At 43.3% G+C, this 12213-nt stretch overlaps 1 protein-coding gene across 2 annotated transcripts in view; it reads left to right on the forward strand.

The window, feature by feature from the left end:
* The window catches only part of edem2 (ER degradation enhancer, mannosidase alpha-like 2), a 49517-nt gene that overhangs the window by 1136 nt on the left and 36168 nt on the right, over positions 1 to 12213 (forward strand). The window contains exon 1 of one of the 2 annotated variants that reach the window (XM_068000279.1): positions 3653 to 3747. The exons of the other annotated variant lie outside the window; for it this stretch is intronic. Within the exon in view, the coding sequence (XP_067856380.1) occupies positions 3743 to 3747 (5 nt within the window). The 5' untranslated portion in view covers positions 3653 to 3742. Of the gene's footprint in view, positions 1 to 3652; positions 3748 to 12213 lie in introns of those variants that run through there. 2 annotated transcript variants of the gene reach the window in all.

Raw genomic sequence — 12213 nt, forward strand, 5'->3', positions numbered from 1 at the left:
ACTTATTTTTACAGAGGTCGCGAGGCGGTGAAATGAACTACCAGAGTTAGTGATTGAAGCAGAGACCAAGTCAACTTTTAAGAATAGGTTAGATAGGTGGTTGGAGGAAAGGGGAATGAAGAGATATGGGAATAGAGCGGGCACATGGGATTAGGACTGTTGCTCCTGTGGAGGATAAACACCAACATGGACTGGTGGGGCCGAATGGCCTGTTTCCATGTGTAATTTCTCATCTAAAGGACAGCACCTCCAACAGCAACCTGCATTTATATAGGGCCTTTAATGTAGAAAAATGTTGCAAGGTGTTTCATAGAGGTGTAATCAGAAATAAGTGGACGCTGAGCTAAAGAAGGAGATATTCGAAGGGGTGACCAAAGAGATGGGCTTTAAGGAGGGTCTTAAAGGAGGTGGAGAGGCAGAGGGGCGTAGACAGGAAATTCCAGCGCGGGCCTTAGGCGGCTGAAGGCGCGGCTGCCAATGGTGGGGTAAAGGGTGGAGGGGTGCACAAAAGGCCAGAATCGAAGGAACAGAGAGTTTGGGGGCTGGGGGGGATGGGGTGATGGTTGTGGGGCTGCAGCATTCCCACCATACTGCACTGTCAGCCTAGATTATGTGCTCATATTGAGGTTTCTCGGGGGAAAAGTGCTAACAGTTGAGCTTAAGCAACGCTTTTGAAAACATTTGTGAGTTTAAAATATCTGCTGTAGTAGTAGTGCACCCACCCAGTGACAAAGCAAAACGCTGTGACAACATACTCTTCAAGAAAAAATTGTACACCAGGGGGTGGTACTGAGCCATACAACAACAATGTGCATTTATATAGCGCCTTTAACGTAGTAAAATGTCCCAAGACGCTTCACGGGAATGTTATCAAACAAAATTTGACACCGAGCCATATAAGGACAGGCTTGGTCAAAGAGGTAGGTTTTAAGGAGCGTCGTAAAGGAGGAAAGATAGAAGGGCGGAGAGGTTTAGGGAGAGAATTCCAGAGCTTACATACAGACCAATAAGGTCCTTTTACCGGTCCCTGCCTGATCTGTGCTGAGGTAGCCAATTTCTGTTAGGACAGCAATGGGTACACCATGATTGGCCTCAGTGCCCCTTGCCAGGGAGGAGAAAAATCATTGCAGGTTCCTGCTCCTGATCACTATCCAATGAACCTGGATGGAAAGTATGTATGTGTGAATATCAGGTCAGTATAGGATCGGGCTCACTGTAATATCTTCCCCCAGCCCTCAAATAGTGCAACAACACTCACGTCTAGGCTTACATTTGAAGGATGGTCACTTGGATGAGGTATTGGAGGGCTATTGGCACCAATGGAACTGTACTCCCGCATAAGGCACCACCTTCAGGGGCAGAGGGGTAATGTGAGAAAATGAAAAAAATATATATATTTTGTCACTTTTTTGTGCCAATGTTAATGATCCTGAATTTGCTGGGAAAATAGTTAAATGGACGCGCCATTATTCGTGTGTGAAAAACCCAGCAATTTGTGGCACAAAAAATTTTCCACCCAAAGGACGAGGAAAACAATCCAACTCACGGGGCACGCCATGAGATGCTCCGCTCCCGCAAATTCTGGGCCAATATATTTTCTGGCTATAGGGATGGGCTGTAAAATTTACTGCTATGCTCAAGCCTCCTAGCAGCAGAAATTGGCAGGGATACACAACAGCACCTCTGAGTGATTGGCCTTCCAATTTTTACTCCGCACTTAATGGAGCAATGCACGGCTTCCATTTGCCACCTCCACATAACAACACTGAAGCTGAGATCAGCACCTTACCACATGCAGGATTTTGTTGTGCAGCACACTGGTGTTCCAACATGCTGAGTCACTGCCTTGTGAGTGAAGGAGACAGAAATCCACTAAAAAGATATGTACATGTCCTTGATCTGGATGTCTTGTCTAATACTGCGAGCAGTAGTCGTATTTAACACGAGTATTAAAAAAATTAGTTTGTCCGTCCATTCAGGCAGACAAATGAGCCTGAAGTGGAACTTTTGACCCGAGCAATGTTTTAGCCACACCAATACTGGGACATTTGCCAGCCCTTACAGCCTTGTGCAGCATTTAATCACAGTGTTTAAAACTGGATGATTATAATGAAATGTTTTGCTCGTTTGAATAAAGAAAACAGACCGAACGGAACATTCAGTAAAGTAATTCCCTGAGAAGCCATGACCTTGCTGAGAAAATGGGGACTGATCGATAGGCAATTAGGTTAGAGAAGCTCAGGTGTAGTTGGGTTCATTAAAGAGGGTGAGTTCAGTACGTAAACAGGGAACGCAAGTGGTTTAAAGACAGTGCACAGTCTTACTCCAGGAAGGGTTTAATAAAGAAAAGAAAGACTTGCATTTAAATTTCACGACCTTGAAACATCCCTAAGTGCCTTACAGCTAATTAAGTACTTCTGAAGTGTAGTCACTGCTGTAATGTAGGAAACATATGTGGGCACATAGCTAGGTCCCACAAACAGCAATGTGACAATCTCTTTTAGTAATGTTGGCTGAGGGATAAATATTAGGAGAACTCCCCTGCCCTTCTTCGTTAGAGTGCCATTGGATCTTTTATGTCTACCTGAGAGGGCAGATAGGGCCCAGTTTTAATGTCTCATCTGAAAGACAGCACCTGATCAGCCTGGATTTTGTGCCTCAAAAGTGGGACTATGAACCCACAACCTCTGACTCAGAGGCGAGAGTGCTAACAACTGAGCCACAGCAGACACCTAAGATGAGGGAAATAAGTCCTCCAACATATTTTCTTCTATTTGCATTGTTTGATTGTTAGACACCTGTTAGGCCCAAGAGTCCAGTGACCTGAGGCCGAGAAGTCTTTTGTGGAGGAGGCCACAACTTTTTTTAAAAGAATTCTTTCAACTTTTGTGGGTAGCACGGAGGCTGCCTGCCTCTCATAATGTGGACAGGCCTCCGAGGCCTGCTGTCGGAAGACGCCACCCTCCATCTGGCGTGATTCCCCAGCAGAAGCCTAGAGCGTGCCCACCCCCAATGTAAATAACCCCAAGGCGAGAAGATCGGCTGGGGTCGGGGCATCTTGCCATGACAGATGGATATCCTGGCCTGCCAGAGGTGAATCCCAGAATCAGCAAATACAGAAAATCTAGGCTTGGGAGATTTTAGGCTGTTGGACTGCGAAGGGAATCACAGACGAGCTGGATTCTGTCTTCGCCATGTCTGCACACGCCCACATATTCCAGCAAGGTTCACTGAATAGCGATCAGATACAGGAAACTGAGCTGATTCTTTTCCCCTCTCCAGCTCAGGGTCACTGACACCAATTGTACTGCTTCAACTGATACCCCAGCTGGGATCAGCTAATTCAGCAAAGGCTGCAAATTGAACCTATAATTATTTTTTTAAAATTTGTTTTGTGTTTAAGACATCCCCTACGTTTCTCCGCTTTCACTGCCTGGTCCATGCAAACTGTTTCCAGGGGGGGGGAATTGTAACCCCCAAGAACGGGTAGGGTCAGGTGGGCGGTGAAAATAGTAGCAACCACAACCTGGCTCCAACTTCCGGGTTTAATGTGGGAGTGTTTTGGTGCGTGCACGAAGCCGAATCACAAAGGTCGCAATTAGTGCCGGCAGGCGGGTATTTAGCGTTGTTAAAAGACATTGAATAGTGTTTTTTTTAAGTGAATGTAATTAAGCTTTAAATTTAACACTTTCCCGGGGCTCATGAATCTCACCAGGTAATAGGAGGCGAGAAGGACTGGTTCATGGGGTAAGTGCCTTTATCGCACTGCTTGTAGGCCAGCGTTTCCTCCAGGCCCAACAAGCTTACCTGCCGCAATCTTCCCCCTCCCCCACACTCTTCCCCACTCCAGGTAAAAATCATGCCCCATGTCTCTGCCGGTGCTGCTTTCAACCAGCTGCTACAAAGTGCAAGAGACAATCATAGAATCTTACAGCACGGAAGGAGGCCATTCGGCCCATCATGCCTGTGCTGGCTCTTTGAAAGAGAAATTCAAATAGCCCCACTCCCCTGCTCTTTCTCCCCCACAACCCTGCAAATTGTTCCTTTTCAAGTATATATCCAATTCCCTTTTGAAAGTTACTATTGAAACTGCTTCCACCACCCATTCAGGCAGCGCATTCCAGATCATTACAACTCGCTGCGTAAAAAAAATTCTCCTCATCTCTCCTCTGCTTCTTTTGCCAATTATCTTAAATCCGTATCCTCTGGTTGTCGACTCTCCTACCAGTGGAAACAATTTCTCCTTATTCACTCTATCAAAACCTGTATAATTTTGAACACCTCTATCAAATCTCCCCTTAACCTTCTCTGCTCCAAGGAGAACAATCCCAGCTTCTCTAGCCTCTCCACATATCTGAAGTTCCTCATCCCTGGTACCATTCTAGTAAATCTCCTCTGCACCCTCTCCAAGCTTGATGGCTTACTGTCCATCAGATTTTCCAGCCTTTGTGAGGAAGTGTTTATCTTCTGCCCAAGACCTTCCACAGACATGTGGCAGGGATTTGAAACTCAGAAGTGTGAGAATCAAATTTACATCGCCCTGCTCCGATACACTATGTTGTGCACAGATGTGCTGTGTCTCTCTTATGTCGTAGACTTATAAGTGATTTATTCTACATTCCCGATTCAACCAATCGAACCATTTTTACTGGAAACAGGAAGTTTCAACCCAGCCTCACTCTTCACACTTGTTCAGCTCACAACGTGGATTGTTTATGAAAAGAACTGAGCAACACAATTGTTGCAATAGTAATTTTTAAAGTCAAATTAAAAAAAAAAGCATTTGATCATTCAATTTTATTGAGCAGCAGTCAATATTTTTTTTAAAATACATTGTGTAGAGGAACAGAAATATCAACAGCACTGAATGTCATGAACAGGAACTTGGTGGAATTGTAACAGCTTAATATCCACTTGCCAATTTTGGTTGGATTTCCTGAGGGTGGGAGGGAAACAAAGCTGAAGGAAGAAAGTTCCTCTTCTTCTGACACTCAAACATACCCCTTTCATATGTTTTTTGAAATATGTACTTTTTCTTCTATGATTTTGCCTCTGATTTTTCTCCCTCGTCACCTCATCTAAATGCAGGAATTCATGCTGTGGTATGGGTTTACTGGGGATGGCAACTGCTTCCACTTTCCTCGCTGAAACAGACCTTCTTCATGTGTGAGCCTGCACGATGAATGATCGGTGGGATATTAAGCTGGGGGGTAATCACAGCTGAGCCCGATCCTGTCCTTACAACTGCATTTCCATAGCAGATTATGACCAAGAGCACGAGTCCTGGCCAATTTCCCCTCTCACTGGGACTCCGAGCCCTCACTTTAGTACTCCCGGCTATGGTCACAGCTGAAATTGGCTAACTCAGCATACACCAAGGATTGATAGTCAGCCCTTCCTCAATTGTCTAACACAGTGGGGAGAACTTTCAACTTTGGCTGGGGCAGAAAATTGGCAGCAGCGGATCGGCCAGTGGAGAGGAAAATCGGACAGGATGTGTAATGGGAGACTAATCCAATAGGGCCAGTTTTCTGCCCCCGCTGAAGTTGAAATTTACTCCCAGTGTCAATTCACATAAAAAGAAAGACTTGCGTTTATATAACGCCATTCACAAACTCACAACGTCCCAAAGTGCTTTACGGCCAATGAAGTACTTTTGAAGTGTAGTCACTATTGTAATGCAGGAAACGTGGCAGCCAATTTTGCACACAGCAAGATCCCACAAACAGCAATGTGATAATGACCAGATAATCTGTTTTAGTGATGTTGAGGGATAAATATTAGCCAGGGCACTGGGGAGAACTCCTCTGCTCTTCTTCTTTTACATCCACCTGAGAGGGCAGACAGGGCCTCGGTTTATCATCTCATCCAAAACACTTCCAACAGTGCAGTACTCCCTCAGTACTGCACTGGAAGCCTGGATTTTGTACTCAAGTTACAGGAGTGGGACTTTGAACCCACAACCTACTGACTCAGAGGCAAGAATGCTATCACTGAGCCATGGCTAACATGACACATTTACCCACTGAGCTATCAAAGCAGAAGAGTGCAGATACCCTTTTGTAGTTTGACTGAGGTGTAGCAGATAATGTTTCAATATCACTGTACTTGACGGTCTTTCCGTGATAGATTATTATGGTTGTAGGAGGATTAGAAAAGGGAAATTGAGCTGAATAATAAAAATGCATTCAATTTATATGTAAAACTAGCACTGATATATGTTTATGGTTTCTTTGAGAATAACCCATCCTTTAGGAGATGATGGGGGGAGGATTATGGAATTATTGGTCCTTTATCCATCACATGAGTGTCTTAGTAACTGCTGATTATAAACTGAACATAAGGTCAGTCCTAAATGAGAACACTGTCAGCTCAGAATCATCAGAAAGTAATGAAAGGCAGGGATTAGAAAGTACAGAACTCTACAGGCTCTCCCATTCCATAATCTGATGGTTGATGAACGTCTGCTGTCCCAGAGACTGGATTTTCTTTGATTTCTGCAACATTTCAACATTTCATCATTTCAGAGCTTTATCACTAATTCACTAACTCGATGTTGGCAGTAAGCAGCACAGAGCTGAGCTTAAATCACTAAGTGTGTTCTGAGGACTAGAGGAGTGAGGATATCAGAAGGGGTAACCCCAATGGGGGAGAAATACAAAGTAATATACAGGCTGGGGTATGTCACACACAGGAGAACAAGGGCTGGGTGGGGTGTGTCACACACAGAATAACAGACAGGCTGGGGTTCAGGTAACATTAAGATATGTTAATGCTTGAAACCTACTCCAACTAATAATATGTGTGTATATATATGTATGCACGTAGATGTGTGTGTGATATATATATATATTTATGTATGTATATAAATTTATGTAGGGTTTGTTTGTAGGGAAGGGCACTTTATTTCATTTTCAAAGAGATTTTTCATGGAAAAAAATTGTGTATCAAGTTAAAGAGTATGTTTTATACAGTTTCTCTATTAGTAGGAAAAATAGATAAGCAACCGTCCGTCTTGAAAGATGTTGGTTTAAGCACCAAAGCAGTTCCGTTACTTTGCCATGTTGTAACATCGAATAGCTGAAGAGTCCAATTCTCGAGAGACAGTCCTTGTCACAAATGATGCAGGTGCAAATCTCAGTTCCAGATGATGAAGCCTGCACAGTATTAGTTCTTGAAGCCTGATGAACTTTCCTTTTTGCTCTCTTTGTTTTCTTCTCTCTCAGCCACTCTCTCTTCATCCTCTTTGGCTCCCCGATGCAGTGCAGCCCTCCCAATGTGACCTGTCGTTAGCCACGTCTTCCCAGCTTGCAGTATCGATGTTAAAACTTTTCAAGTCCCACTCGCAAATGTCTTTAGACCTGAGCCTAGGTCCGCCCAGCATCTGCAAGTTCTCCATACAGAAGATCCCTCAGAATATGCCCATCTTCCATCCCATGTAGATGACCAAGCCCCCTGGAGGCATCTGTTTTTGAGAAAAGTTATTAGACATGGCAACTTAGCTTCCTCAAGTACTTTGGTGTCAGGAACGTTGTCTTCCCACTTGATATCTAGAATATGGCAGAGATAGAGGGTGTGGAAAGAGTTTGGTCTTCTCTCATACCTGCTGTAGGTGGTCATACAGCAGTGTGCTCAGAACACATGTATCTTGGTGTTCAACGTTAATTTCCTATTATTCCACACACGCTTAGCCAATTGGCCGAATGTGGTTGCTGCCTTTCCGAATATGAGAGTTTAGCTTGTCATCTAGAGACAAATTATCCGAACCGTTGATCCTAGGTAGCAGACTTGTCCACAACCTCTAGCATGGTGCTAGCTATTGAAACTTCTGCTGCAGTCAACACATCCTGTGCCATGATCACTGACTTCCGTAGACCGATGGTCAGTCCAAATTCATCAAAAACTAGCGAAAAACTATTGCAGAGTTGTTTAAGTTCCACTGCACTGTGTGAGACGAACCCTGCATAGTCAGTGAAAAGAAGTTCTCTTATCTCAACGTGTTTGATGTTACTTTTTGCTCTTCGGCATGCGATATTAAAGTTTTCCATCTGATCTTGTATGAAGTAACACACTCAAGGGACTAGATGAGAAAGCATAACAAAGCATAAATAAGATGTTTTAAAGAAGAGTGTGTTATAGTGAGGGTAATAATGTGAGTTCTCTATTAGTGAAGCATTCATAAACAGTGTACGTTATGTTGGAACTAGCCTAAATTTTCCAATTTCACTTTTTAAAAGCTCTGAAACCTGTCTAAAACTCACATGCAGACAACTGCTTCCATACAGGCAGTGGCAGGACGCTACTTGGAATTGCACAGAGCATGTCCAGTCTAAACAAGAAACGGTTTGTTCAGAATAGTAAATGTATAAAGCTATTCTGTGCACTCAGTGCTACAGGAGGCTGGGGAGCTCATGAATTATTGACTTGTGAAAGAGTAGGATTAGCTTTCGCTCTGATGTAATCATTTAACAACAGTGCACTCTGATAAGGGCACAATTCATCTCAGTCTTTTTTATCCAGTTCCAGGTTTTTGTTTTGAATTCTTATCTGTTTCAGTAGTGGCCTTTCAAGTGGAATTTTGTCAGAGTTTTGTTTGGAACCTAAGTAAACCACATTCTAAGGCTTTCCACAATTTACTTGGGATGTCACTTCGTCCATAAAGGCCAGACGCGACCTTCTGATGGTGTGTTGGCTGCAGTTTACTAGGTGTTTATCGTACAAGTGATCCTTAAGCTTACTCTAGAAAAAAAATCCATTATTTTATCTAAACAGAGAATCACAGAAAGAAACAGCACAGAAGAGGGCTATTTGGCCCATCATGCCTATGCCGGCTCTTTGAAAGAGCTATCCAATTAGTCCCACTCCCCTGCTCTTTCCCCAAAACCCTGCAAAATTTTTCCCTTCAAGTATTTGTCCAATTCCCTTTGAATCTGCTTCCACCACCCGTTCAGGCAGTGCATTCCAGATCATAACAACTTGCAGCTGGGGTGGAGCTGGGGTGGAATGTGAGCAGTGAGGAGGATTCAAAGAGGCTCCAATGTGATTTAGACAAGTTGGGTGAGAGGGCAAGAACATGGCAGATGCAGTATAACATGGATAAATGTGAGGTTACCCACTTTGGTTGTAAAAACAGAAAGACGGATTATTATCTGAATGGTGATAGATTGGGAAAAGGGGAGGTGCAACGAGACCTGGATGTCCTTGTACACCAGTCGCTGAAAGCGAGCATTTAGGTGCAGCAAGCAGTTAGGAAGGCGAATGGTATGTTGGCCTTCATTGCAAGAGGATTTGAGTACAGGAGCAGGGATGTCTTGCTGCAGTTATACAGGGCCTTGGTGAGACTACATCTGGAGTATTGTGTGCAGTTTTGGTCTCCTTATCTGAGGAAGGATGGCCTTGCCATGGAGGGAGTGCAATGAAGGTTTACCAGACTGATTCCTGGGATGGCAGGACTGACGTATGAGGAGAGATTGGGTCGACTAGGCCTCTATTAACTAGAGTTTAGAAGAATGAGAGGTGATCTCATCAAAACATATAAAATTTTAACAGGACTGGACAGACTAGATGCAGGGAGGATGTTCCCGATGGCTGGGAGTCCAGAACCAGGGATCACAGTCTCAGGATGTGGAGTATGCCATTTAGAACCGAGATGAGGAGAAATTTCTTCACTCAGAGGGTGGTGAACCTGTGGAATTCTCTACCACAGAAGGCAGTGGAGGCCAAGTCATTAGATGTATTCAAGAAGGAGATAGATATATTTCTTAATGCTAAAGGGATCAAGGGATATGGGGAAAAAGCGGGAACAAGGTACTGAGATAGACGATCAGCCATGATCATTTTGAATGGCGGAGCAGGCCCAAAGGGCCGAATGGCCTACTCTTGCTCCTATTTTCTATGTTTCTATTTTTCTATGCAGCGTAAATTTTATTTTCCTCATCTCCCCTCTGGTTCTTTTGCCAATTACCGAAAATCTGTGTCCTCTGGTTACTGACCCTTCTGCCACTGGAAACAGTTTCTCCTTATTTACTCTATCAAAACCCCTCATGATTTTGAACACCTCTATTAAATCTCCCCTTAACCTTCTCTGCTCTAAGGAGAACAACCCCAATGGGACCTATCTTTTTAGAGATCAATTGTGGGTAGTCATTTTTTTCCTCCCAGTCTCTGGAAATATTTGTTAAGACATAAAGATGACTTCAAGTCAATTAGAAAGGAAGTGGGAATGAGTGAGGTACAATGAGGGTACACTAGCTGAGTGCGGTTGTTAGCCAGTATCGATAATCTCGTGATTGCTGTTTGTACACAGCAATTGTAAGTCTGTCCGGTGCTTTAAAAAAAAAGTGAGGCCTCCACATAGCACCTTCCTTGGCAACACCACTGAGATCGGTAATTCCGTGTTGGGAACTGAGGAACAAACTCTGCCCTAATACTTTGTGTTGCTGTACATTGGAGCCTCTATCCATTTTGTCTTTGAATGTTTCAAACGATCAACCGAGAGGAAGATTGGAGCTGCTTGTCTCTAAGTTCTTAGGCACCTGATCAACATAACAAACATTTCATTTACTGTTATATCGCACATGAACTTTGTCAAACAGAAATTATTGCACTATCACAAAAGTCAGCTTTAGTGCAGCCCAGCCTGATGATATTAAAAACTCCAAGGACAGATCATTGGCAACAGTGAGATTAGGACAATAAAAACAGCAATAAATTGCAAACTCATTTAAATGGAGCTCATTTAAAATAATCACGCACGCATACACCCCTCGCCTCCCACACCAAGGACTCACTGAGCTAAACACACTGAACAGGAAGACACAATCTCACTTTAATGCAGGGGTGTAAGCAGCAAATTTAAAATCAAACACATTCCTTTCAAATGCTGGCCCCTTTGTGCCCTAGTGAGTAAAATTCTAGGGTGGTACCAGAATTTTAAATTAAAAATAATGTATTCTGGTCCATTTTAGAACATTAAAAAACTTAGCAGTTTTGTTTTACTTCATCAGATTTTTAATTTCAAAAACACTTTTATATGAGGTTGGCCTCCACAGTACTTTGAATCAGACATTCAGGGTCATAATGAAAAAGGACACACCATAGACACAATTAATTTAAAGGCAAATGTGACTGTTTAAGTTTCATATATCAACTATTTAACTTGCTGGAAACACATTCATATAACCACTGCTTGTGCCTAAAAACATTCATTTTAACTGTGACATTTATTTTAGATGTTAGCCATGGCTCAGTGGGAGCAATGTCATTTCTGAGTCAGAAGATTGTGGGTTCAAGTCCCACTCCAGAGACTTGAGCCCATAATCCAGGCTGACATTCCAGTGTAATAGGGAGTGCTGCACTGTCGGGGGTGACGGCTTTCGGATGAGATGTTAAAACGAGACTCCGTCTGTCCTCCCACATGGATGTAAAAGATTCCATGGCACTATTTCGAAGAAGAGCAGGGGGTTCTCCTGGTATCCTGGCCAATATTTATCCCTCAACCAACCTCACTACAAAACAGGTTATCTGGTCATTATCACATAGCTCTTTGTGGAACCTTGCTGTGCGCAAATTGGCTTCTGTGTTTCCCTACATTATAACAGTGACTACACTTCAGACAAGTACTCCATTGGCTGTGAAGCATTTTGGAAGATTTTTTGCAAGATTCCTTGGCGCAACAGATCAGCTGTTTTAAACTAGTCTCTCAACACATAGCCTTCACCCAATTTACATTAGGTCTTTTATTCTTCAAATATTTAATTTGGTTAATCAAGAAAGTTATTAAGATTGATGGGTCACGAAAAGCTGAGATCAACTTTAAGTTTGAATAGCCCCATAATAAAACTAAAATGGTTGAAACAGGGTGTCAGTAGGAATTATGGCCACCTGAACTTTCTTCTTTAATGGGAAACAATCTGACAGCTTACTCTCAATTCACTCTCCCCCTCGCTCCCTGTCCTTCCCCTGAGGGCTTTAGTCTTTTCCTCTCTTTCCATCCCTACCCTTAAGTTCCTCTCTGCTCCCCACTCCTTCCCTCCATCCTTATTCCTCCTCTTTTCCCTTTCTTTCCATCCCTTCGTTATCCTCTCTTCATCGCCATCCCTTCTCTCCCTCTTTCAGACTGGCTTCCCCCATTCCCACGTCCTTGGTTTCATGGGGCATTTATGCAACTGTAAAGACTGGAGAAATATTAGGAGTGAGAGATTTATGATAAAA

This window comes from Heptranchias perlo, chromosome 19 (assembly GCF_035084215.1).
Source record: "Heptranchias perlo isolate sHepPer1 chromosome 19, sHepPer1.hap1, whole genome shotgun sequence".
Classification (NCBI taxonomy): Eukaryota; Metazoa; Chordata; class Chondrichthyes; order Hexanchiformes; family Hexanchidae; genus Heptranchias; species Heptranchias perlo.